Source organism: Rattus norvegicus, chromosome 2 (assembly GCF_021556685.1).
Source record: "Rattus norvegicus strain SHRSP/BbbUtx chromosome 2, alternate assembly SHRSP_T2T, whole genome shotgun sequence".
In the NCBI taxonomy this organism is placed as follows: Eukaryota; Metazoa; Chordata; class Mammalia; order Rodentia; family Muridae; genus Rattus; species Rattus norvegicus.
The window spans coordinates 177,028,218-177,050,846 of NC_141535.1; the positions used below are offsets into that span (position 1 = coordinate 177,028,218).

Below are 22,629 nucleotides of genomic sequence, written 5' to 3' on the forward strand. Positions count from 1 at the left end.
CCCTCTACAGCCCTGCCACGATGCCTTCCCTAGAGAATACAGAGCAGGGCAGTTCCCTTCTGGGGCATAATCTTCCCCAGCCTGTCCTTTGTTCTCCTCCTCTGTGCATCAGAATTAGATTCATGTGAATATGTGTGTGAGTGTGTCAATGTGTGTGTGTATGTGTGTGTATGAGTGTGTCAATGTGTGTATGTGTGTATTAGTGTATGTATGTGTGAGTGAATTATGTGTGTATGAGTGTGTGTTTGTGTATATATAAGTGTGTGTTTGTGTGTATATAAGTGTGTGTGAGTGTGTATGTAAGTGTGTGAGTGTGTATATAAGTGTGTGTGAGTGTGTATAAGTGTGTGAGTGTGTATATAAGTGTGTGTGAGTGTGTATATAAGTGTGTGAGTGTGTATATAAGTGTGTGTGAGTGTGTATATAAGTGTGTGAGTGTGTATATAAGTGTGTGTGAGTGTGTATATAAGTGTGTGAGTGTGTATATAAGTGTGTGTGAGTGTGTATATAAGTGTGTGAGTGTGTATATAAGTGTGTGAGTGTGTATATAAGTGTGTGTGAGTGTGTATATAAGTGTGTGTGAGTGTGTATATAAGTGTGTGAGTGTGTATATAAGTGTGTGTGAGTGTGTATTGTGTATGTATGTGAGTGTGTATATGTGTGTATGTATGTGTCTCTGTTGTGTGAGTGAATATGTATGTGTGAGTGTGTTTGTGTGTGTGTGTGCATATGAGTGTGTATGTATGTGTGTGAGTGTATATGTATGTGTCTATGTCTGAGTATATGAGTGTATTTATGTGTATAAGTGTATTGTGTGTTTGTGGGTGAGTGTGTATTTGTGGGTATGAGTGTATGTGTGTGTTTGCATATGTGTATGTATGTGATGTGTGTGTCTGTAAGTATGTGTCTATATGTGAGTGTGTATATGTGTGTATGTCTGTGTGAGTGTATGTATATATGTATGAGTGTATATGTATATATGTGTATGTATGTGTGTATGTGTGTGTAGGTTTGTGTGTGTGTGTGCTTGTGTATATGTATGTGTTTGTGTATGTATGTGTATGTAAGAATACTGTATGTGTGTATGTATGATTATCTTTCTGCGTGTGAGTGTATGTATGTGTGTGTGTGTTTTACCTATATAACTGTTGTCTGGGAACTTGCTTTTAGACCAGGCTGGTCTTGAACCCAGAGTTACCCCCGTCTCTGCCTCCCCAGTACGAGGATTAAAGTTGTGTGCCACCGCTCCCAGCTACTCTTCACTTTTTAAAAAGGCTGTTATATTTTTAGTTGTATGAAGACAGGTGGTTGGTATGTGTACCTTTCTGAGAGGCCAGAGGCATCCAATCTTTTGGAGCAAGGGCTACAAGCAGTTGTCAGCTGATGGATGTGTATGTGCTCTTAACTGGTGAACCGCCTCTCCAGCCCTGATTATTTTTATCTGTGTGGATGTGTGCAGTGTCCGCAGATGACAGAGAGGGTGCTGGACCCCAAGATTCTGGAATTATGTGGTACTGGGAGTTGGAGTTGGTCCTGTTCAAAAACAGCAGCTGCTCTTAACCGTTGAGCATTTAGCATCTGGTTTTTACCTTCTGCTGAGCGTGGATGTGATTCGCCACCGGTGGTGTAAGCACCTATTGTTTTCCTGTGTTCATGTATAAGAAGAAAGGATACTTACATGCAGCACTGTTCCTTCTGCCCCATCTAGAGAATCAAAGTGAATGTTTTTTAGAATTCAGACTAAATATATTTGTAAGAGCCCACCCAGGTTTAGGCCCCGAATGCTGATTCTGGCACTGTGAAGGGGCAGATATGTAAGTAGCCTCCCTTTTCAAATAAGTGCCTCAATGAATCAGTATGTGTCCTGGGTCAGCCAAGGGGAAGCAACAGGCAGCCCAGATCTGCCTCAAGTCCAGGTGTTTGTTGTAGCGTTGTTGTTTGTTTATTTGTTTTTTAATGTAGGCCAAGCTTCTTCAAATGTAAGGTCCCCCTGCCTCTACCTTCCTAGTCCTGGGATTGCTGGTGTGTGCCACCATGCCTGGCCATGCGTGATTTTTAATTGCCACACCTCTACTTCCCTTCCAGGTCATACACTCAGCCTACGGAACCCTTCACATCTGAAGAACAGGATCAGGAAGGTGAAGTCCTGGAGAGAAACTCAGGTTTAGGCGCACTGGCTGCTCTTGCAGAATTCCCTTCCAAGCATGTACTTGGCTCACAGCTATCTGGAACTGCAGTTCCAACAGGAGCCTACACATCTCCAGGCTCTGTGGTCATACATTCAAGCAAACACTCATACACGTAAAATAAGAATACATACATAGTTTAAAAAACACCTCTAAGGGGTTGGGGATTTAGCTCAGTGGTAGAGCGCTTGCCTAGCAAGCGCAAGGCCCTGGGTTCGGTCCCCAGCTCCGAAAAAAAAAAAAGAACCAAAAAAAAAAAAACAAAAAAAACAAAAACACTTCTATTCTCCCATATTTTAGGTGGCGAGCCTAACCTTTAACAGCTGAGCCCTCTCTCCAGCCACCCTACTCTGTCTCTAACAATGGCAGTGTATCAGGCCAACTGGAGATAGAGGTTTGCAGTGCCCAGTACAGAGTTCTCTCCCAGAGCCCCTGAGGTCTGAGCTCTCCAGTAAACCTGGGCCAAAGGCTCTCTACATGCCCTTGAGGCAGCCATCACAAGAGAGAGAATGAATGGCTTAGAAAGAGGAGAGGCAGCCCCTGCCTATAATTTTGCTCGCCATTAATATGAAATGGGCACAGGCCCTCTGTCCCGGCTCAGCCACACCTCTGGACTGCATCCCAGTGGGCGTGGGGCAAAGGAAATGGACACAGGGAGGACTCCACCTCCAGGACAAAGCTGGGCTGAGGCTGACAGGTGGCCTCCTGGCTCCAGGCAGCCTTCCCCCTATCCAAGGAGCCCCTCCCCATCCTGGGCCACCCTGGGCCCAGACAGTTGTGAAATCCCACAGGCTGCTGAAGCCCTGACAGTCAGTGTAGGGTTACACTGAGGAGCTCTGCTCTGAGGCTGAACGGGTCGTTTCCAGTTTCTGAACGGGTCGTTTCCAGTTTCTTTACCCACACTGTGAGTCACACTGAGGTCACCACTGACTCAAAATGCTTCCTCCATGACTTTTCAGTGATTCAGTTTGCCTTCTGATACATGTGCACAAATGAATAGGACTACTAATTTGAAATAATTACATTAAAAAGATGCATTACCACATTTGCAGATTAATCCAGTTGACTTGTCAAAGAATGAACTGGTGTGGTAGACAAGAAAAAGCATCTACTGAGAACTAAGAGCCTGCTCTACATAACAAGTTCCAGGCCAGTCTGGGCCACATGATGAAAACCTATCTCAGAAAAGTATAAATAGGGGCTGGAGAAATGGCCCAGTGCTTAGGAGCACTGACTGCTCTTCTAGAGGTCCTGAGTTCAAATCCCAGCAACCACATGGTGGCTCACAACCATCTGTAATGGGATCTGATGCCCTCTTCTGCTGTGTGTAAAGACAGCTACAGCATACTTATATATAATAAATAAATCTTTTTTATTTAAGTATAAATAAGTAAGAGAGAGAGATAACAAAGATGTGTTCATTTTGGATTATCTTTTTTATTTTTTTTTTTTATTTTTTTTTTCCGGAACTGGGGACCAAACCCAGGGTCTTGTGCTTGCTAGTCAAGCGCTCTACCACTGAGCTAAATCCCCAACCCCATTTTGGATTATTTTAAACTGAGTTTCCAACTAAAACATGGCTTCTACAACCTTTGTCTTTTAAAAACAGAGCATCAAGCTTTATTAGAGGGTAGTGCGAGCCACTTCATACCTACCAGCGCCTCCAGGACCACTGTCTTTGGGAGACTGACTATAGCCGCTTTGTTCCCTTGCTGGGTCCTTTGGCTGGTCAGTTTTTAGAAACAAAGAGGGCTTTACATTTGCATGTCCTTGGGCAGGGCCCACACTTGTTCTCTCTGTGCTGTTTCAATTTTAGTGTATGTGCTGCCCAAGTGACTGTTAAACACTGAGTCTGGCTACGTTGCCCAAATACTCCTGGGCTCAAGTAATCTTTTAGCATCAGCCTTCCAAGGAGCTGGAACCACAAGTACGTACTGGCCTTCATAGACAACTGTTCTGAGACAGTTCAGCCTATTAAAAATAGAGGGAGGCGGGGCACAGTGCACTCACCTCTAATCCCTGCACTTGAGAGGCCAAGACTGGTGGATCTCTGTGAGTTCAAGGCCAGCCTGGTCTACAGAGGGAGTCTCTACACAGTTGGGGCTACATAATAGAAGATCCTCCTCAAGAAACCAAAAAGTGGAACAAAGAAAGAGAGAGACGAGATTATAGCTTCTTAATGAAGTTTCCTTTCATTATAGAAACCATGCTCATGGAAAATGTTGCCACGTAATACACATAGAGGAAAAGAGAAAGCACGGGCCCACCTTGACTTCACAGATGTTGTTCTCAGGCTATTTTGCTGGAGGTAGCTCAGGTCTGAGGCCGCTGTCCCCATGAAGAGCCACCAGTCCCTGTACTGCTGCCAGAAACAGCCTAGCTGGGGTAGTGCCCCACCCAACTCCCAGGAGTAAATAAGAGAAGGAAGTAAGAACAGGAAATAAGGGGTTCAAGGCCCCTCTCTACTTCAGAGAAAACTGGATACCTGAGATTCTTATCTCAATGAGAGAAGAGGAAGAGGAGGAGGAGGAAGAAAAGGAAGAGGAGGAGAAGGAGGAGGAAGAAAAGGAAGAGGAGGAGAAGGAGGAGGAGGTAGAGGAGGAGAAGGAGAAGGAAGAGGAGGAGAAGGAGGAGGAGTTGGAGGAGGAGGAGGTGGAGGAGGAAAAGGAGGAGGAGAAAGAGGAAGAAGAGGAAGAGGAAGAAAAGGAAGAGGAGGGGGAGGAGGTGGTGGAGGAGGAAAAGGAGGAGGGAAAGAGGAGGAAGAGGAAGAAGAGGAGGAAGAGGAAGAGGAGGAAAGGGAGGAGGAGAAGGAGGAGGAGAAGGAGAAGGAGGAGAAGGAGGAGAAGGAGGAAGAGGAGGAAAGGGAGGAAGGAGGAGGAGAAGGAGGAGAAGGAGGAGGAGAAGGAGGAGAAGGAGAAGGAGGAGAAGGAGGAAGAGGAGAAGGAGGAGAAGGAGGAAAAGGAGAAGGAGGAGGAGGAGAAGGAGGAGGAGGAGAAGGAGGAGGAAGAGAGAGAGAGAGAGAGAGAGAGAGAGAGAGAGAGAGAGAGAAAGAGAGAAGTATTAGGGATCTTGCTTTGGTTTTTTTGTCATTGCTGTGGAAGCTCCAGAAAATCTCATATTATAGTTTGGTTGAGACACAGCAGAGCAGAGACTAGAGAGAGCTCTCTCTAGCTACTCTTCCAAGGCTCTCCCAGCACCCTGAGGCAGCTCGCAACCATTTACAATTAAATCCAACACCCTCTTCTGGTGTACAGACACATCTTCAGTCAAAGCACCCATATATATAACATACATCAATAAATCTTTAAAAAGAAAGAAGGAAGGAAGAAGGAAAGAGACAGACAAGAGACAGACAGACAGTGGAGCAAGGCTGGCTGTGTTGGCATACACCTTTAATCCCAGCAGTTGGGAAGCAGAGATAGGCGGGACTCTGTGAGTTCATGAACCTGGTCTACAGAGTGAGTTCCAGGACAGCCAGGGCTCTGACTCAAAACACGCAGGAAAGCTGGAGATTCTGTCAGCTGCCAGGAGGAGGAAGCCCTGCCCTTTGAGTTTGGTTTGGTGGCCAAGAACCAATAAGAAAGCCCAGAGTGTCTCAGAGCTATATTTAGACTTTAGTTAAAATCCAAGCAAGAGATGGGAAAATAAAGGAAAGTCATGCTTAGTTCCAGGCTGCAAGTCAGAGTTCAGAGGGCATCTGGGTCCTAGGCCAGAAGATGGCGCCAGGGGAAGTTGACTAGAAGTGGAAATAGGAATGTTATTCACAAGGGACTGGGGGAGTCCTGAGAATACAAGTGGACTCAGGAGCTGAGAAGACAAGCCCCTAAAGCCAAGAGTTTGTTTCTCTCATAACAGACTGGTGTAACTCCCACACGGGGCAGGCTGAGAGGGGAGAACTGTGAACTGCAGGCCAGCCTGGGCTACATAGCAAGACTCTGTCCAGAAAAAAATAATAAAACGAAACAAAAGTCTCTTAGGGAGTGCTCCGTCTGCTTTCATCTCATGAGATCTAAAGGAACCCAAGTTTATAAATCCCCTGTGCGACACACCCACAGGAAGCCGTGGTGAAGACTCTTCCCCTTAAGTAAAGACCTTCTCAGTAAGGTGCTTCAAGTAACTGAGAGATATTTCTCAGAAACGGCTGTGATTTTATTCCAAGCGCTCCACGTGAACATTTCCGAGATTTCTGGGTTTTCCATTGACTTTAACCTTCTGGAAGAGTGGCTGGTTCTCTTAACCACTGAGCCCTCTTTCCAGTCCAAGATTTTAACACATTTTATTTTATTTTATTTTATTTTATTTTATTTTATTTTATTTTATTTGTGTGGCCCAAAGAGGCCAGCAGAGCTGGGAATGGAACTTAAGAGAAATAATTAGAAATTTCCAGAAACAAAACTTTGTCTTCTGCTGCTTGTGTAAGGTCCAACTCAGACTCTCGGGTTGGGCTCTTAGGGTGTTTGCCTTTCCATACCGCCATGTGACAGAGCCCTGAGATCCAGGACAGAATTGGAGGGATTTTTAAAGGCCCATTAAAGTGTATACAAAATAAGCAGCAAAGTCTCACATCAAGTCCAGGAGTGAAAGGGAAGCCCCTGGTTCAGTTTAAGGAACTGGCCAGGGCAGCGGTGGTGCACACCACACTGCAGAGGCAGAGGCAGAGGCAGAGGAGGCAGAGGCGGAGGCGGAGGCGGAGGCGGAGGCAGAGGCGGAGGCAGAGGCGGAGGCGGAGGCGGAGGCGGAGGCGGAGGCAGAGGCAGAGGCAGAGGCAGAGGCAGAGGTGGCAGGGGCAGGGACAGGGGCAGGGGCAGGGGCAGGGGCAGGGGCAGAGGCAGAGGCAGAGGCAGAGGCAGGCAGATATCTGAGTTCAAGGCCAGCTGTGGTCTACAGTGCAAGCTCCAAGACAGTCAGGGCCACACAGAAAAAGCCTGTCTCAGGAAAACCAAAGGTGGAAAAAAATTTAAGAAACCAATTTCTGTCCTTCCTCTCAGTGGCCCCCTCCTGTGCTCTGGCTTCCTCAGGTCACCCCTGAAGGTGTCTGAGCCATACCTTCGCCTGAGGGATCAGACTCCTGGCTGGCCGCCCGCCAGCCTTAGCTTACACACACAGAAGTTTGACAAACCAAATGAGGAAACCCAGATCCTCGCTGGAAAGTAGTCCACTGGAGAGCACAAGGCCTGCAGAAGGAGCCATCAAGGTCACCAATAGCTATGGGACCTGAGCTCATAGTAAGGAAACAGCACCTGACTTGAGGTGGAGAAGACCTAAGCTTGGAGTCTAATTCCACCTCTTAACTAACCTGGGTATCCTGGACCACTCTACCTGCAGGAGTGTAAGCGTCTCGTGACCTTCCTGACACCCCCCACCTTAGGTGTCTCTGGAGCTGTGCACCACTACCAATGTGTGTGATGCTGAAGGTCAAACCCAGGGTCCTACGTGTGCTAGGGCTGCATCCTACCAGGTGGTCACATCCCTAGTACTGTGTTCTTCAGCTCTGAGCTTTCACCCTGGGCCGCTAGGCTCTGCCTCTGCATCCTGCCCACCTAGCCCTCACACAGAACATGCACTGCAGTGGAACCTGCACTCCCCAGGGATCTGCAGAAAGCATTCTTTCCCTCGTGTCTTCAAAACCAAATAGAGTGCTTCTTAGCAGACACTTTCAAGAGCGGAGCGCACCTTACATCCTTGACAAGAATCGCCATCTGCTCCCTCATCTTCTGCAGGGTGCAGCTCGGTAACTTGGCAGATGGGGAAGTGGCTCTCTCCCGACTCCTGGCCCCACAGCCCACTCTCCCTACAACCCACACAGCCTGGCCACCCTAAGGGACACCTGGTTCCTATGTTACTTTCTTCAAGGCAAGGAGCAACCTCAAGGAAAGAACAGCTGTGCTGAGGGAGCTGGGTCCAGGTGAAGGGCGGTGGGTGCTGCTCAACTCCAGCTTCATCGGAATTGGGGCCTTCAGATGCTTCTTGCCACCTGCCGTGGCATGGCCTTGGTGGGGACAGAAGGACATGGCTCCTGCCCTTGAGACAGGGCCAGCAGGCATGGGCCTATAGAAGAGTGGATGGCTACTGTGTTTGTATAATACTGCACATATTTTCATGGTTCTCTGAGGAATGTCCTCCCTGCTAATGTTAATAACTCTATGATAATTAGAGACATCATGAGTCCAGGAGGGGAAGGAGTAGCTAATGTCTCAGCCAAATGGTAAATACTGGGACCTTCAGGATAGCCCTTAAGGCTGTGGGAAAGAACTCTAAAAATATGAGTTCAAAAATGTATAATTTCTCAACTATGCAGAAATATAAAATGCAATATGAATTGTATAAGGAGCTTCACAGATCTAAAGGAACAGAGGCAGCTGCACTGTGAACCAGTTCATCAGAGCGATACAAAGGCAGGCAGACCCCTGAGTTCAAGCCTGGGACAGAGTGAATTTAGGTCCAGGAGTGGTGGGAAATGGTAACCTCAGGATAAGGTCCCACCCAGCTAAGTTTACAAAGGCAGGCAGATCTCTGAATTCTTTTGCAATATTAAGGAAAGAAAAAAGGGGGCTGGAGAGATGGCTCAGTGATTAAGAGCACTGACTGCTCTTCCAGAGGTCCTGAGTTCAATTCCTAGCAACCTCATGGTGACTCACAACCATCTGTAATGGGGTCTAATGCCCCCTTCTGGTGCGCCTGAAGACAGCTACAGTGTACTCATATATAATAAATAAATCTTAAAGGAAAAAAGAAGAGGAAAAAAATGTACTTGCTGTTCTTTTCCTAAGAATCTGGGGGCTAAGGTAATAGAAGGCTGATTCCTGGGTGGTCAAGCGGGAACTTGGAATAAATAACTGAAATAATATGTAAATAAAAACCTAGGCTTTTGGTCCACATGAGACGAGCTGGCAAAAAGTGATAGCAGTTCTTAGAATGTTTCCCTACCCAGAGCTGAGCTGTCTCAAGATCTCTGGAGAGGGAACACAGCTCTTCAAACATTTTGTTTTAAAAAAAAACAGGATTCCTGATTTTAGTTGGAAAATCCATGGAAAGCAAACACAGCTCTTTTAGAGTTTTTTCCTGATGGGATTTTTGACCACCAAGAATTACTTAGTAAGCTGACACCGCTCTTTTAGAGTTTTTTCTTTCTGATTTTGATTGGAAAACCCAAGAATTAATTTTAGAATTTTTCTAACAGGATTTCTGATTTGTTCGAAACATCCAAGATTTTTTTTTATAGCAGTTTTTCTGACTTTGGTCAGAAAACCCATGAGCTAACCAGAGAGCTTTTAGAATGGTTACTAGCAGAGAGAGTGGTCTTTAGCAGAAAGCTAGTTGTCTAACCAGAGAGTTTTTAGAATAGCAAGAAAAAGTTGTCTAGAGCAGAGCAAAACACACACATACACAGGTGCTCGCACCCCCCACCACACACACACACACACACACACACACACACACACACACACAGAGAGAGAGAGAGAGAGAGAGAGAGAGAGAGGGAGAGAGAGAGAGCATCTCAGTAGAACATAGGCTGCCAGCTTAGACCCACAATTTGACTTCAAGTCATTTTTTTTTTGCTATTCCCAGATAATCCTTCTCTCAGAACCCTGACCAAGCTAAGGCTGGTCCTTGGCAGCCACCCTCTACTCTTACCTGCAAAGTGTCCACATGATGGTTTTCCTTCTGTTCGGAATATTGAGAAGGCTGGGTCCCAGGTTTTTCTTGCCCAAGATCATCTTCAGTGGGAGACAGACTCAGACATCTGATGACCAAGAAGATTCAGGATGGCTCTCAGGGTCTATCATCACCTCCACCATCCAGTGGATACCTAAGTAGTGGGCCTTCTTTCTCTTTCCAACATGCCTACGATCTGGTAATGCTGAACAATGTAAACATGGCAGACACATGAGCTTCCTTCTAGAAGTCCCAGGCCTTGGTTGGGGGAAAACGTTCATTAACTAAAACCTTTTGAGAAATTGCTACTCCCAGGTTTAGTGTGTATCGTGTTTTATAGGGTGTGTGTGTGTGTGTGTGTGTGTGTGTGTGTGTGTGTGTCTGTGTCTGTGTCTGTGTGTCTGTGTGTGTGTGTTTGTCTGTTTGTCTGTCTGTGGGGGTGGCATAAATGAAATACAAGGCCTCACTAGCCTCAAAGGTGCAGAAATCCTCGCGCCTCTGCCTTCCTAGTGTCAGCTTAGAGGACCGAGCTGCTGTGCCCTCAAAAGCAGTCCTAATTAATTAGTTAACCATCCTCATTCTTCACTCCTCGATAATCACAGAAGGTTTCCCTTCTCATGAAAAGGTTCCCAACACAGAAGTACATCTCAAATGCAGTTTTAGAAATTATTTATTTCAAACAGTTACAATCTTCACTTTAAAGCAAACAATGGCAAAAAAAAAAAAAAGGCATTGAAAAACCCTGACTTTGCAGAAAGTTTTAGGTATCAGCTTACAGGTAACAGAGCATAAAAACCTTAAAAACATTGTCTCAAAGACAAAAACATGTAGCACTGAGGTATTCTGCTTAACGGATGTGATCTCTTGCCAAAAAGTCTCTCTGTCTGCTCCAGCTTGTTACACACTGTACCAGTCCTTTCTCTGAAAACAAGATCTCCATCTGAGCATATGTTCACAAAACTGACAATGTTCCTTAATGAGCACTAAGGTTGCCATAGAAACTTCCTGGAACTGGCACCCGACTATGCTAGGACTACAGGCTGGAGGGACCTTTGGCAGACCCTCCCCAGTGCCAGTCCCAGGACCTGAGCCAGCTGGCCTGCCTCCTCCCACAGTGAGGTACAGCCTCACTGTAGGCTCTCCCACTGAAAGCTTCTTGGGCTGATCCTGCCTCTCCAAATGAAAACAGCTTTCTCACCACCTCCACCTGCAGTTGAGTGTGGGAATCTTCCCCAACTAGGTCAGCCATAAAGAACTGCTAGGAAACTCTGCAGCTCAGAACCCAAGCAACCAGGCAAGCCAGGCATTCCTTAAACCAGCACACCATAACTAAGCCTGGCCCACCCTGCCAGGCGCTGCGCCACACGCTGGCTCCAAGCCAATTCCAGCAGTGAAGCCCATACCAGTTTCCTTTCTCCCAAGACACCAGGGACATAGGAAAGATTAAGTGTGAGCTTTCAGCCAGGTGAGAAGGTGTAAAGACAAGGCTCATGGAGAGAAAGGATTGTCACCAAATGTCGTGGGTGTGGCCAAGGCTTCTTCCTTGAAATAGTTTAAAGCTATTTCACTAATGCCAGAAGAATCAAAGATCTCTTTAGAACCTGAGCTGGTATGGGTTCCCCTCGTTCTACCATACACGTTTAAGGTCATGTTTAAATCATCTCTGGGTAAACCCTCCACATCTGGCTGCCTGGGCACTGAATGCTGGTGTTAAGTGGTACTATTGACAAGGCAGACCTGTGGGCTGCAGAAACTCTGGTAAGGATGACCCAAGGATGGGACAACCATTCAACTAGCACAGATCTGAGGCCCGAAGCAGCTGAGGGCATACACCTGTGCGAACTGAACGAAGCTGGAGCTCAGATGAAACAGACTTCACTGACTTAGCTTATAAAAAGTCAAAAGGGAAAAGCATCCTTTTGACATGGGGGGGGGGGAGGCTATCCTGTTACAATAGTGAAAGCAATAACAGCTTGGAGATCAAAGCTATTTAGCTCTCAGAGATAATGAGCTATCTGGATTTCAATCTTCCGCCAGCCTGCTCTGCCTGGCTTGGAACAGCACTCGGGCAGAGCCACGTGAGGGACTGAAGAACAGTGCGTGGGCACAGTCACCTATTCCCCGAAGATCGCTGTTTCTAATGTTTCCCTTTTCACAGCATTTTTTACTACCCTTGAGTCCCAAAGACTTAGCAAAGAAGGAAAAAAAATAAATAAACATGACTACCTGTCTGATGTTTTTGTCAACCGACAGAGCTTTTTCTAAGACAGCAACAGGCCCTGAAATGAACAAAGCCCACAAAGAAAATAACTGCTTAAGTCAGTGGCCCCTTGGAGCTGGCAAGCAGATGGCACAAGGTGACAGCTTCCGAGCTCTGCCACGTCTCGTGGTGGTGGTATTTTGTGAAAAGGCAAGCTCCTAGCATAGTTCTATAATACAGCAAATGTGGGGTGCTGTGGTTGCGTAACTCGCTTCAATCACAGCATTACTCTGTGGCTCTGTGGTCTTCTCGGTGACCACCAACATCACTGGCTTTTTCAGCGCCCCAGGGGAAAGCAGCTGAGGCAACTCAGTTGAATGTAAAGCAAGGAAGGCCGAGGTGGCAGTGAGGTGTAGCAGGAAGCAGACACCCTTCCTGCCCACGCCTGGGGAGTATTCACAGGTCATTCCCTGAAGCAGAGTATGGACAGACTATTTTTACACTTTTTAAGACAAAAAAAAAAATCAAAATACAAAACGAAACCAAAGGCTTTTCTGTTACAGGAAACAGGGTTGTTTTTTCCTCGATTTTTACCTGACTCGGTGTTTAGACTAAAGTTACTGCACTTACCCTGGGGTGGGGGGTGAGGGCTCATACACCAGGGTACAGTGAGCGGCCTCTTCCAGCGTCTCAAGAGGAGCCGCAACAGTCCTCTAGAAACCAAAGTGGAAGTGCATTCTTGCTAGTTAAAGTTTTCTTTTTGCATGAATGTCATTTTTCCTAGTAGCTCAAGTCCAGTTGAAACCAGTATGGGCAAGGCCAGGTAAAGTAGTTATACTCTCTGCCCTGGAAGAGGCGCCACCCCCTACCTCTTCTGGGAGAGTAGGGGGACAGGAAACGTGTTTTCCAGGCTGTATCCCCCTCAAGTACCACACGGACAATGGACACCCATCCTCTCTCTACTTCTGCTCTGCTTCTCTCCTGAAGTCCTGAGATCGAAGAAAATAAAACCTCAAGTCAGCAGTGCCTAGGATTACTATTCACATTTAAAAACTGCTTATGAGGAATTAATTGTCATTCCTCATAAGCCATCAGGCCCTGATACGTTAGTCACCACCACCGGGCAGCTGCTTCTCCAGGTGTTGAGAAGGAAAGTAGAACCAAGCTTCCCCGCGGCCTCGGTGGCCTAGGAAAGAGAATGGCCAAGGTGCTTGGATTTTAGGAGTTCAAGCTAAAAGGCAGCTTGGGCCAGTGAGCCAGAGCTAGGCAACTGGGGCAGCCTTTGTCGCCCCTCCCAGAGGCTTCCTGAGAGGATAGCTTGAGAGCCACCATCAGGTGTGTAGCTGATGGGCGGGCGTCTCTATTCAGAGTCATCACAGGCTCTCTTCATGATGGCTCGTGCTCCTCACAGCCCCTTCTTTCGAAGCCCGTGCAGCACACCAGTCTTCTCCCACTCAGAACCTTTGCAAGGCTCCTGTGGGATCGTGAAGCTGCAGCCCTGCCCACCCCGCCCCCAGCCCTGGTGGACGGGGCCGGCAGTGAGAAACTTGCGTGCCAGCTGCCAGGTACCCTCCAGACAATTATCTGGGGAATAAGTAGTCTCTGTTGCTGTTGTCATTAGGGCACTGTGGGTCCCTGACACCCAGGCAGCTGTGGCTTCCGGTGTTGTCAGTCCCAGAGCTGTTATGGGACCCTGATGGGGTGAGGAGAGGAACCAGGAGGAAGGTCGGCTTCAGCGGTCCCAAGGGATACGGTGGGGGAGAAGTCGTCTTGCTTTCCTTCTCAGCCTGTGACTTCCATTTCTTCTTGAGTCTTTATACAAACACACAAAAACAAACACACAGACCTTAGCCTCCGCCCAGGTCAGAGGCATAATGAAAAACCCTAGCAGCAGCAGCCTCTTTTGGTTAGGTGTGCCTAGGTTCTGCTTACAGAAATACTGTCTGCCTCCCACATCATCACCAGAGCTCCCACAACGCCCTGAAGAGCTGGTGAGTTTCAAAACTACCTCCAGAACATATCTTACTGACTTCATTTACAAAGGGAGAGCAATGGAAGTGTTCCTTTATGCACTTCAAAAGTCACCTGACATGCCCTCAATCTGCCCTGGGACAGGGGCTACCTATTGGGCTCACACCATCAGGTCTCTATCTATTCACGTAAAAAAAAAAAAAAAAAGAAAAAAAAGAAAGGAAAACAAGAAAAAAAAAGAGGAGAGTACTCCTTCAGTAGGGAAGAAACATGGAACTCCGTCTAACTAAGGCTGGCAGGAGGCAGGTCATTCACAGAGCCCGCAATGAGCAGCAGAGGACAGGCCGTGTGGTCCTTAGCATCACTCAATCCTGTGCTCCAGATCCAGTACTACCATCCTCAGGTCTCCGGACACCTCCACCCGCCCACCCCACCCCAGCAGGGAGAGACGGGGGCAGCACTGGGCATGTGGTGACTCATCTGACAGGAAAGTCAGTGGTAGCAGGAAGGAGATAGGCATCGCCTTCATCGCAGCCTCCTCCGTGGGATGTCTGGGCCCCGGGCCAGGCTCAATAACCACAAGAGTCACCTGACAGCTAGAAGAAAGCTGAGCCGCAGATACAGATCTGCAAAAGTGTGATGGAGGTGGGGGGCTCCTTCCCAAGGGGCCCTCGGCAAGGCGTGCTGAACCAGGGCCTCCTCTCTTCCCTATGACTTCCATCTCCATGGCTGATTTGCTGCATACTGACTCCACAGTGATTAAGGTGACCATACCTAAGGAAGGGCTAGGGTGGGGGAGGGAGAGCCAGTGTCATAAACAAGATTTGGGCATTTTGGGGGCTCGAAACCAGCAGACTATTCCTGTTCTTGCCATGATAAGTGATTGATAGCTGGCTCTGAATCTGCTGTTGGCTCTTGGCCTGTTATTCAAGCAACGTAAACAATCTGCAGAATGCTATTTGGCTGCAGGAAGAGAGCCCAGTAGTTGCAAAGGGGAGTGTGCTCATTTGCTGAGTGGAATTCTCCCTGAAAGGATTGAGGACACGCTGCTACACCATGGACTGCAAAGCATTCAGACACTGGGGCCCAGGAATTCATTCATGTTTGAGAATATACCCTTAAAATGGCTGTGGTGGTTTGAATAAGAACCACTCCCCCACCCCCCCAGACTCATATATTTGAATGCTTAGTCACCAGGGAGTAGTATTATTTGAAAGGATTAGAAGGATTAGGGGGTGTGGCCTACTGGAGGAAGTGTGTCACTGGGGGTGGGATTTGAGGTTTTAAAAGCCCCTGCCAGTTCCAGTGTTTCTATTTCTGCCTAAGGATCAGAATGTTGTTCTGAGCTACTTCTCCAACACCATGCCTGCCATGCCTGATGCCATGCTCCCTCCCTCCAATTAAATGGGGTGGTTCACGGCGTCTTCACAGCAATAGACTAGTGACTAAGACAATGATATAAACATGGAAGAACTTTAAGCACAAAGATGTCCGGCACAGTGCTGTTTTTAAAAGCGAAACATCTTCCAGTGCCTGATAACAGTTACCCTGGGAATCTGTACTTCCAAGAGAAGCCTATTGCTAATGAGTGTGAAGTTTACAAAGAACACGAAAATATTCACAAAGTGAAAATATTTTCAAAAAGGTAGGATTAGAGGGGTTTTATTTTTATTTTTAGTCATAGGTATATGTGCCTGTGTGCGGGTATATACTTGTAAATACAGATATCCAGAAAGGCTAGAGGAAGCTATTGGATCCCCTGGTGCTAGGGTTACATACAGGTGGTATAAGCCACCCAGTGCAGGTGCTGAGAACCCGCTCAGATCCTATGCAAGGAGAGTTCGTGTTCTCAACTGCCGAGCCATCTCTCCCGCCCAGAGTTTAGAACACACACACACACACACACACACACACACACACACACACACACACACCTGCAGAGGGGCTGGAGAGAGAGCTCAGTACTAGAGCACTTGCCTAGCATTCATTAAGCTCTAGACACTTAGCAAATTACCTGTAATAAAGCACAATTCTTACTGCTCTTTTAAACACCACATGGAAATGATCTCTACAACTGGAGGACTGTGGTAGTTTGAATGAGGATGGCCCCCATAGGCTCATATGGTTGAATGCTTGCTCCCTAGTTAGTGGAACTGTTTGGTAAGGATTAGAAGGTGTGGCCTTGCTGTAGGGAGGGGGTGCTTTATTCCTGTAGGACTTTGAGGTTTCAAAAACCCTCACCATACTCAGCACCCCTCCCATCTCTCTGCAAATCAGATGGGGTTCTCAGCTCCAGTTGTACCTCCAGCGCCAGCGCCTTACCTTCCTGCTGCCCAGGCTTCCCAGTATGCTAGACTAAGCTTCTGAAACTGGAAGCAAGCCCCCAGTTATACTCTTTCTTTTATAAACTGTTTTGTTCACGGTGTTTTGTCACAGTAATAGAACAGTAAGTGAGACAAAGACAGGAGAGCCAAGCTCCAGGAGAAGTGAGCTTTCCTTTTGAAACATTGTTTCTGAGCATCACTAAACCAGTTGATACTCACACCTAGCATGGGCGCAGAAAAATGAGCAGGACCTAGAGGCCTGGGCGTGGCCAATAGATGAGTCCAGTTTGCAGTCTGTGGGCAGCACGCTCCCCTAGAGAGGTATGAATACAGCCCAACACAAAACCATTAACTAACCTGAAACGATGTGACATATTTCATTTGGGGAGGATTGAGTCTCACTCTGTAGCTCCTGCTGGCCTTAAACTCTGTGTTCCTGCGGATTCCAGACTGGAATTCATCACATCCCGCAGCAGTTTAAAGAATACCAGAACGAAACATTGTAACTAGTTCAAAATGACTTTGTTTCTGTTTGTTTGGGTTCTTTTCATCTGTTTGTTTGGGTCGGGATCTCATTAGGTGGCCCTGTAGAATTCACTATGCAGATCACCCTGGACTGGAATTCAAGAGATCCTCCTGCTTCAGCCTCCCCAGGGCTGGGACTATGGTCATGTGCCACTACACTTTATGATGAGTTTTAAGCTGTAGGTATACAACTAATAATTTAAGTCCACTCTAGGAAAATGTGCAGAAAAATAACAGAATTTTTTTCAGTTTCAGGAGAACTGATCCCTGTAGGTTGTTACCTCCACCTAAGAAAGGGTAAACTTTGTCAGTAGTATATTTTAGTTGTTTTCATTTTCTCTAACATCTCTAGAGAAATATTTAGAAAAGTATTTAGCTCAGGACATAAACTAAATGTTCTAAAACTATGCTATCCCGACTGGCAAAATGTCAAACGCCTACCACACTTGCAACCCAGACACTGTGTCTCAGCCAGCATTTAACTCCCTGACTCCATGGTGTCTCTAAGTGATAGTCTTTTCTTGCTAGGGAGTCTTAAAAAATAGAGGAGGTTCTCATTATTTGAAGTTACTAGGTTGTTTTGTTTTATTTGGGGGGTCGGGGGGAGTTCAAGACAACAAGGTTTCTCTGTGTAGCCCTGGCTGCCCTGGAACTCACTTTGTAGACAAGTTTGCCTCAATTCAGAAATTTGCCTGCCTCTACTTCATGAGCACTGGGATCAAAGGCGTGCGCCACTGGGCCTGGCTTGAAATTACTAGTTTTATCAGGCAAGTGTCACCTGCCTATAATCCCAATACGTGGGAGGTGGAGACAGAAGGATGAAGAGTTTGAGACCAGCCTGGGTTTCATGCTAAGACACTCTCAAAAAAACAAAACTAAAGTAAGCAAACGGGCCTCTCTTACTAATAAATCTGCCCTATACGGAATAAAGTAGAATCTCAGCAGGCAGGAAATAAATTGCTGGCACGTTCTTAGCACAGGCACTTACTTCCCTCAGGGGCTGTGGGAGCTGGCAGTAGCCAGTGTCTGAGCTTAAGCCACAGGCAAGCAAACTGATCTGTATTAGCACACCTAAGCGCCTAGTAGGGCCAGTTGGGTTACCTCAGCCTGTGTAGACTTGGTCCATGGGCTAGGGTCTATAGGGCATGTCATGCAGCCCTGGCTCCTTGGACAACTCCTGGGGCTATTTCCTTATTGGTTGATTAAAGATTTTGACTGCATGACCCTTAAGGCCCCATCCCATGAACCAAGCTTTGTGTCCTGGGCTCCTTACGAGGTGTAATCACACTACCTCTTTCAGCCTGAGTTTCCTCCTTCATTCTTTCATAGGAAAATCATAATTTGGAGCCAGGGACATAGCTCAATGCCAGAGGTCCTGTCTAGCCCTGGGTTCAAACTCCAGCACTGAAAATAAGGAACGAAAGGAAGAATCAGAACAAGAACAGCCCTGAGCTGAGCACAGCCTGATGTGGTTTTGAGTGTTGGTTGTCAGGCCAGCTCAGGGCCTCTGTGAGGGCCTCAGGAGCTAGAATTCTCTGCCAAGGACCTCCTCTTCCTCCTCACCATGGCTGTGCTACTGTGGCTCTGCCCATGTCCCCTCTTCCTTGTCAGGGATTGTCACTAGACAGTTCCTGTCCTGTCCCTGGCCCCTGTAGCACCTGACCCAGGACTCAGTGTATAATGTGTTCACTTGTTGAATGAAGAAATGAATGAGTGAAGCTCCTTAGGTCCCGACGCCCCCTTGGGCATCTGAAAGCTAAGACACAAGAGTGCAGCCCAGTGACCCAGGACCCATCTCACCTCAAGATGATGAAGACACAGAGAAGCAATCCAAACGCCAGGCTTCCTCCAGCTACCAGGAATGTGGGCAGGGGTATAGGCGAGGATCCTTGCACTGGGGCTGTGGGCAGAGGAGAGGAATGATAGAAAGAAGGAAGGGGGAGGGAAGAGGGCAGGACAGAAGGAAGGGAATGGGGGAAAGAAAGTCAGGCAGCAGATACTAGAAGCAGACACAGCTCTGGATGGCAGCAGAACTCTGAAGAGGCACTGCACAGACTGATCCCTCAGTGACTGCGGGAGAATGCCCCATTCAATGGTTCATATGGGGTTGATGTCCACTGCAGCCAACCAAAGGGCCATTCACTCTCAAGAGTAGCTTTTCTGGTATCCTTTACCCTGGCTCCGGGAAGAAGGCTCATGAGAGTCAGAGGCTCCTAGGACTCTGTGGTGGTCACTAGGACCAAGTCAGGGAGACTCAGGGGCTTTCAACACGTATTTAGAAGTAATTTCTACCCCGGGATGTCATTTCTTTCCTATTCCCAACTTGGCAGTGAAGCCACTGACTGGCCATGTCCCTTCTCCTGCAGGACTCCCCACAGATCTCCCTTCCTGACCAGAGTGTTCTGTTTACCTTTCCTGAGACCCTTTCCTGCCTAGTTCTAAAGAGAGGCCGCACACTCTTGGCCGAGCCAGTGCAGCTATGCAAACAGGTTTCCTTCCACAGACGCTCCATTTTGGTCTCCGGCAGTGATGCTCACGGTCTACTCTGTCACGCTGTGGACTGACTGCAAGTTAACTTCCTGATCTGTCCATCTCTTCTCATGGGCCTCATCATATCTTGGCAAACAATGGCAAATGGGTGTATGGAACAATGAAAGGTGAGCTGGTGCTATAGTTCACTGGTGGCAGGTCGGCCTAGCATGCATGAGGACCAAGGTTCAGTCCCCAGTACTGCAAAGACTTATATAAAGCAATGGAAGATTGTTGCCTTTGATCATCTGCTAAGTGTCCACATGAGAGCTTTTCTGCAGGCCAGAGGAACACCAAGATACTAGTGCTTACCGAGGACACTCGTTGCTTCTGTAGAACTTCCGTACTGATCCTCGTGGTTGTCATAGTCTTCAACAGAGACCTAGGAGAGATGACCCTCACCGTTAGCCTGCCCAAACTTCACAGGGACTTCTACATGTCTTCCACAAAGCCACCACCTCCTTTCTGTGTCCTGAACCTCTCTGTGCCCCGCCTTCATCGATCGCCTGCCTGTCACTGGTGTTGTTTCTGTGCTCACTTCCCCTAGGCCAGGTGGAGTTCTCTCCACCCATGTCTCTGCCAAAGGCACACAGGATGTGTTCAGTAAACACAGCAGCTGTCCATGAGGTCTGTTGCCAGGTGCCATGGGAGCCTCCCAGGAAAATGGTCCTCCCACCCCTTCTGCACTTTGCACTAGCCAGCTATGTGTGGGCAGATTTCTGAGTCCACGTGGACTTACGTTCTGCTTCTAGATCTGAGAGATTTCACCCACATAGTGGGATAAGCGGCCAGTCTCAGCTGGTGTCAGTTCTCCTAGGACCTACCTGGAACTCTCTGACCTGGGAGGCAAGGATTCACCTGCCTTTTCCTATGAAAGCACCAGAAATCTCCACAAAGATAGCCCCTTGAGGACATCCCTTCTAGAACAGCCCTGGATAGCCCTGTGTGGGAGGCCCAGACCCCTGCTTCCTTCTTTGTGCTTTGGGGGCAGAGGAACAAAGACTCCAGCTTCTTGTTGAGGGAATTAAGGACCATGCAAAGAGATAGAGATGGGCGGGAAATTGGATTAGTGAAGGAATTTGTTAAGCAGCCTCAGCCGTAATCCGCTTTCCAATACTTCATGATACCAGGCTGCCACAGGGGAGGGCTAAGATAAATTGAATCTGGTCTCAGACTAAGCTGTCAGTGGTATCCAAAGACCTGGTGATGAAATAGTAGTCACCAGAGCCAGGCAGATGGCACTTTAAGGCTTCTGGGGACAGGGAACTGGCCACATCTCTGGAGGCCCAGTGGGCACTGAAACCAGACTTGGGGCAATTCATGCCCTGACCCTTTCTGGGGGCAAGCTCACCTGTGTGGGGTTCCCCGGGATCCCTGCCGGAGTGGTCCTGGGCTCTGCTGGTAGAAGGAAGAGTTAGTGACTCATTTACCCTGGGACAAATGGTCAGAGCAATCCAGAGCATCACAATGTGCTGGGAATGGCCCCACACCTGTAACCCTAACACTCAGGGAGGAGGGGTGCCTCAAGGTTGAAACTGGTACAGAGGAGATTTTATCCCCAAAGGTTTTTTTCAATATAATCCATATTTTTTAAAGCAGAATGCTGAGAATCCAGAACTCTCCAATACTAGAGGACTAGCTATGTCGATTATGATAAAGCCATCTAACACAGTGGCCTGGAAAAAAAATGTGTTTCACATTATATGATGTAAATATATATATCAAAACATTACTATGCCTGATTATTCTGTAGCTACTAAAAATAAAAGTTCAGGGTCCATGCCTTTAAGCCCAGAACTTGGGGAATAGAAGCCAGCCTGGTCTTCATAGAGCATCCCAAGACAGTCAGTGTTACACAGTGAGATGGTGTCTCAGAAACAAAAACAAAAAATAAAACTTCAAGTTTTAAGTGGTCACGAACACCGGCAGCTTTTCCAGAAGACCCAGTTTGAGTCCCAGCACCCACATGTTGGCTCCCAAACCTCTATAACTCCCATACTCCTCAATCCATCTGACCAGCCTCTGTAGGCATTGGCTGTGGTGCACAGGCACAGGTGTAAACAGGACACCCATAAACAGAGATAAAAATGAAAAAAAAATCAAATGAAAAAAGGATGAGTTAAATTTTTAAAAGTAACAAATAAATAAAACTTCAAAATATATATTTCAGAAAAACATTGAAGACATAGTATAATGTATTAAAAAACACATGCTTTGATCCAAAGTTTCTAAAACGTGTTTTGTTTATATTGTTGTACATTATATACTGCAATAAGTGCACAGAAAGAGAAAGGGCAGGGTGGTATCCATAGCGAGATATGAGCACTATGAACAGAAATTCCTTGAGCTCACTTTTCTGCAGTAAAATTTATGAAGGATCAGAGACTCGTGCCTGGATGGGCCAAAGACACCCTGATAAAAAGGAGTGGACAGCTGTGGAGGAGGCCACTCCCTTCATGGGAACTGGCTTCCACAGAAATCAAACTTGAGAGCAGACCCAGAATGGGGCCTGAGGGACCAGCTCTGAACCTTGCCAGGCAAGGAATGGAATGACTCAGAATCTCTTATCATGTCAGTGCTTTTTCCACTAAGAAGTTAAAAATACCACCAAATATAAGACATTCAGCATCCCCAACCATGAAGAATAACATAATCACTGAGGGCAGAGGACAGAGTGACCTGTTGCTGCTTGGGGGAGAATTTCCAATGGGCTACACCACCTCCAGGAGGGACAAGCACACGACAACCCTGGCGGTGTTGAAAGAAGGCCCAGAGAGGGAAAGCAATTTGTCTAAGTTCACAAAGCAAATTAACTCAGAACTGAACTTCAAATTGTGGCGAGGACCCAGCATCTCATACTTTTGTGCTCCTTCCAACTTAGGCTAATAAGAACAGTTCAGCCCACAGAAGGGTGTATACAAAAGGGAGTATACAGAAGGGAGTATACAGAGGGAGTGTACAGAAGGGAGTACATAGAAGGGTGTACACAGAAGGGTGTATACAGAAGAAGGGAGTATACAGAAGAGAATATTCAGAAGGGGGTATACAGAAGAGAATATACAGAAGGGGGTATACAGAAGAGAATATACAGAAGGGAGTACACAGAAGGGTGTGCACAGAAGGGTGTATACAGAAGGGAGTATACAGAAGGGTATACACAGAAGGGGGTATACAGAAGGAGTATACAGAAGAGAATATACAGAAGGGAGTATACAGAAGGGTGTATACAGAAGAGAAT

The 22,629-nt window shown here is 47.2% G+C and overlaps 1 protein-coding gene across 8 annotated transcripts in view; it reads right to left on the reverse strand.

Annotated features, from left to right (window-relative positions):
* Il6r (interleukin 6 receptor) overlaps nucleotides 1-22,629 on the reverse strand; it is a 63,145-nt gene that overhangs the window by 3,700 nt on the left and 36,816 nt on the right. For 2 of the 8 annotated variants that reach the window (XM_087616080.1, XM_087616083.1), the window contains exons 7-11: nucleotides 20,743-20,786; nucleotides 19,704-19,773; nucleotides 18,663-18,762; nucleotides 9,822-9,930; nucleotides 1,679-1,704 (exon numbers count right to left, since the gene is read on the reverse strand). In XM_087616080.1, coding sequence (XP_087472206.1) covers nucleotides 1,679-1,704; nucleotides 9,822-9,930; nucleotides 18,663-18,762; nucleotides 19,704-19,773; nucleotides 20,743-20,786 — 349 coding nt within the window. 8 annotated transcript variants of the gene reach the window in all.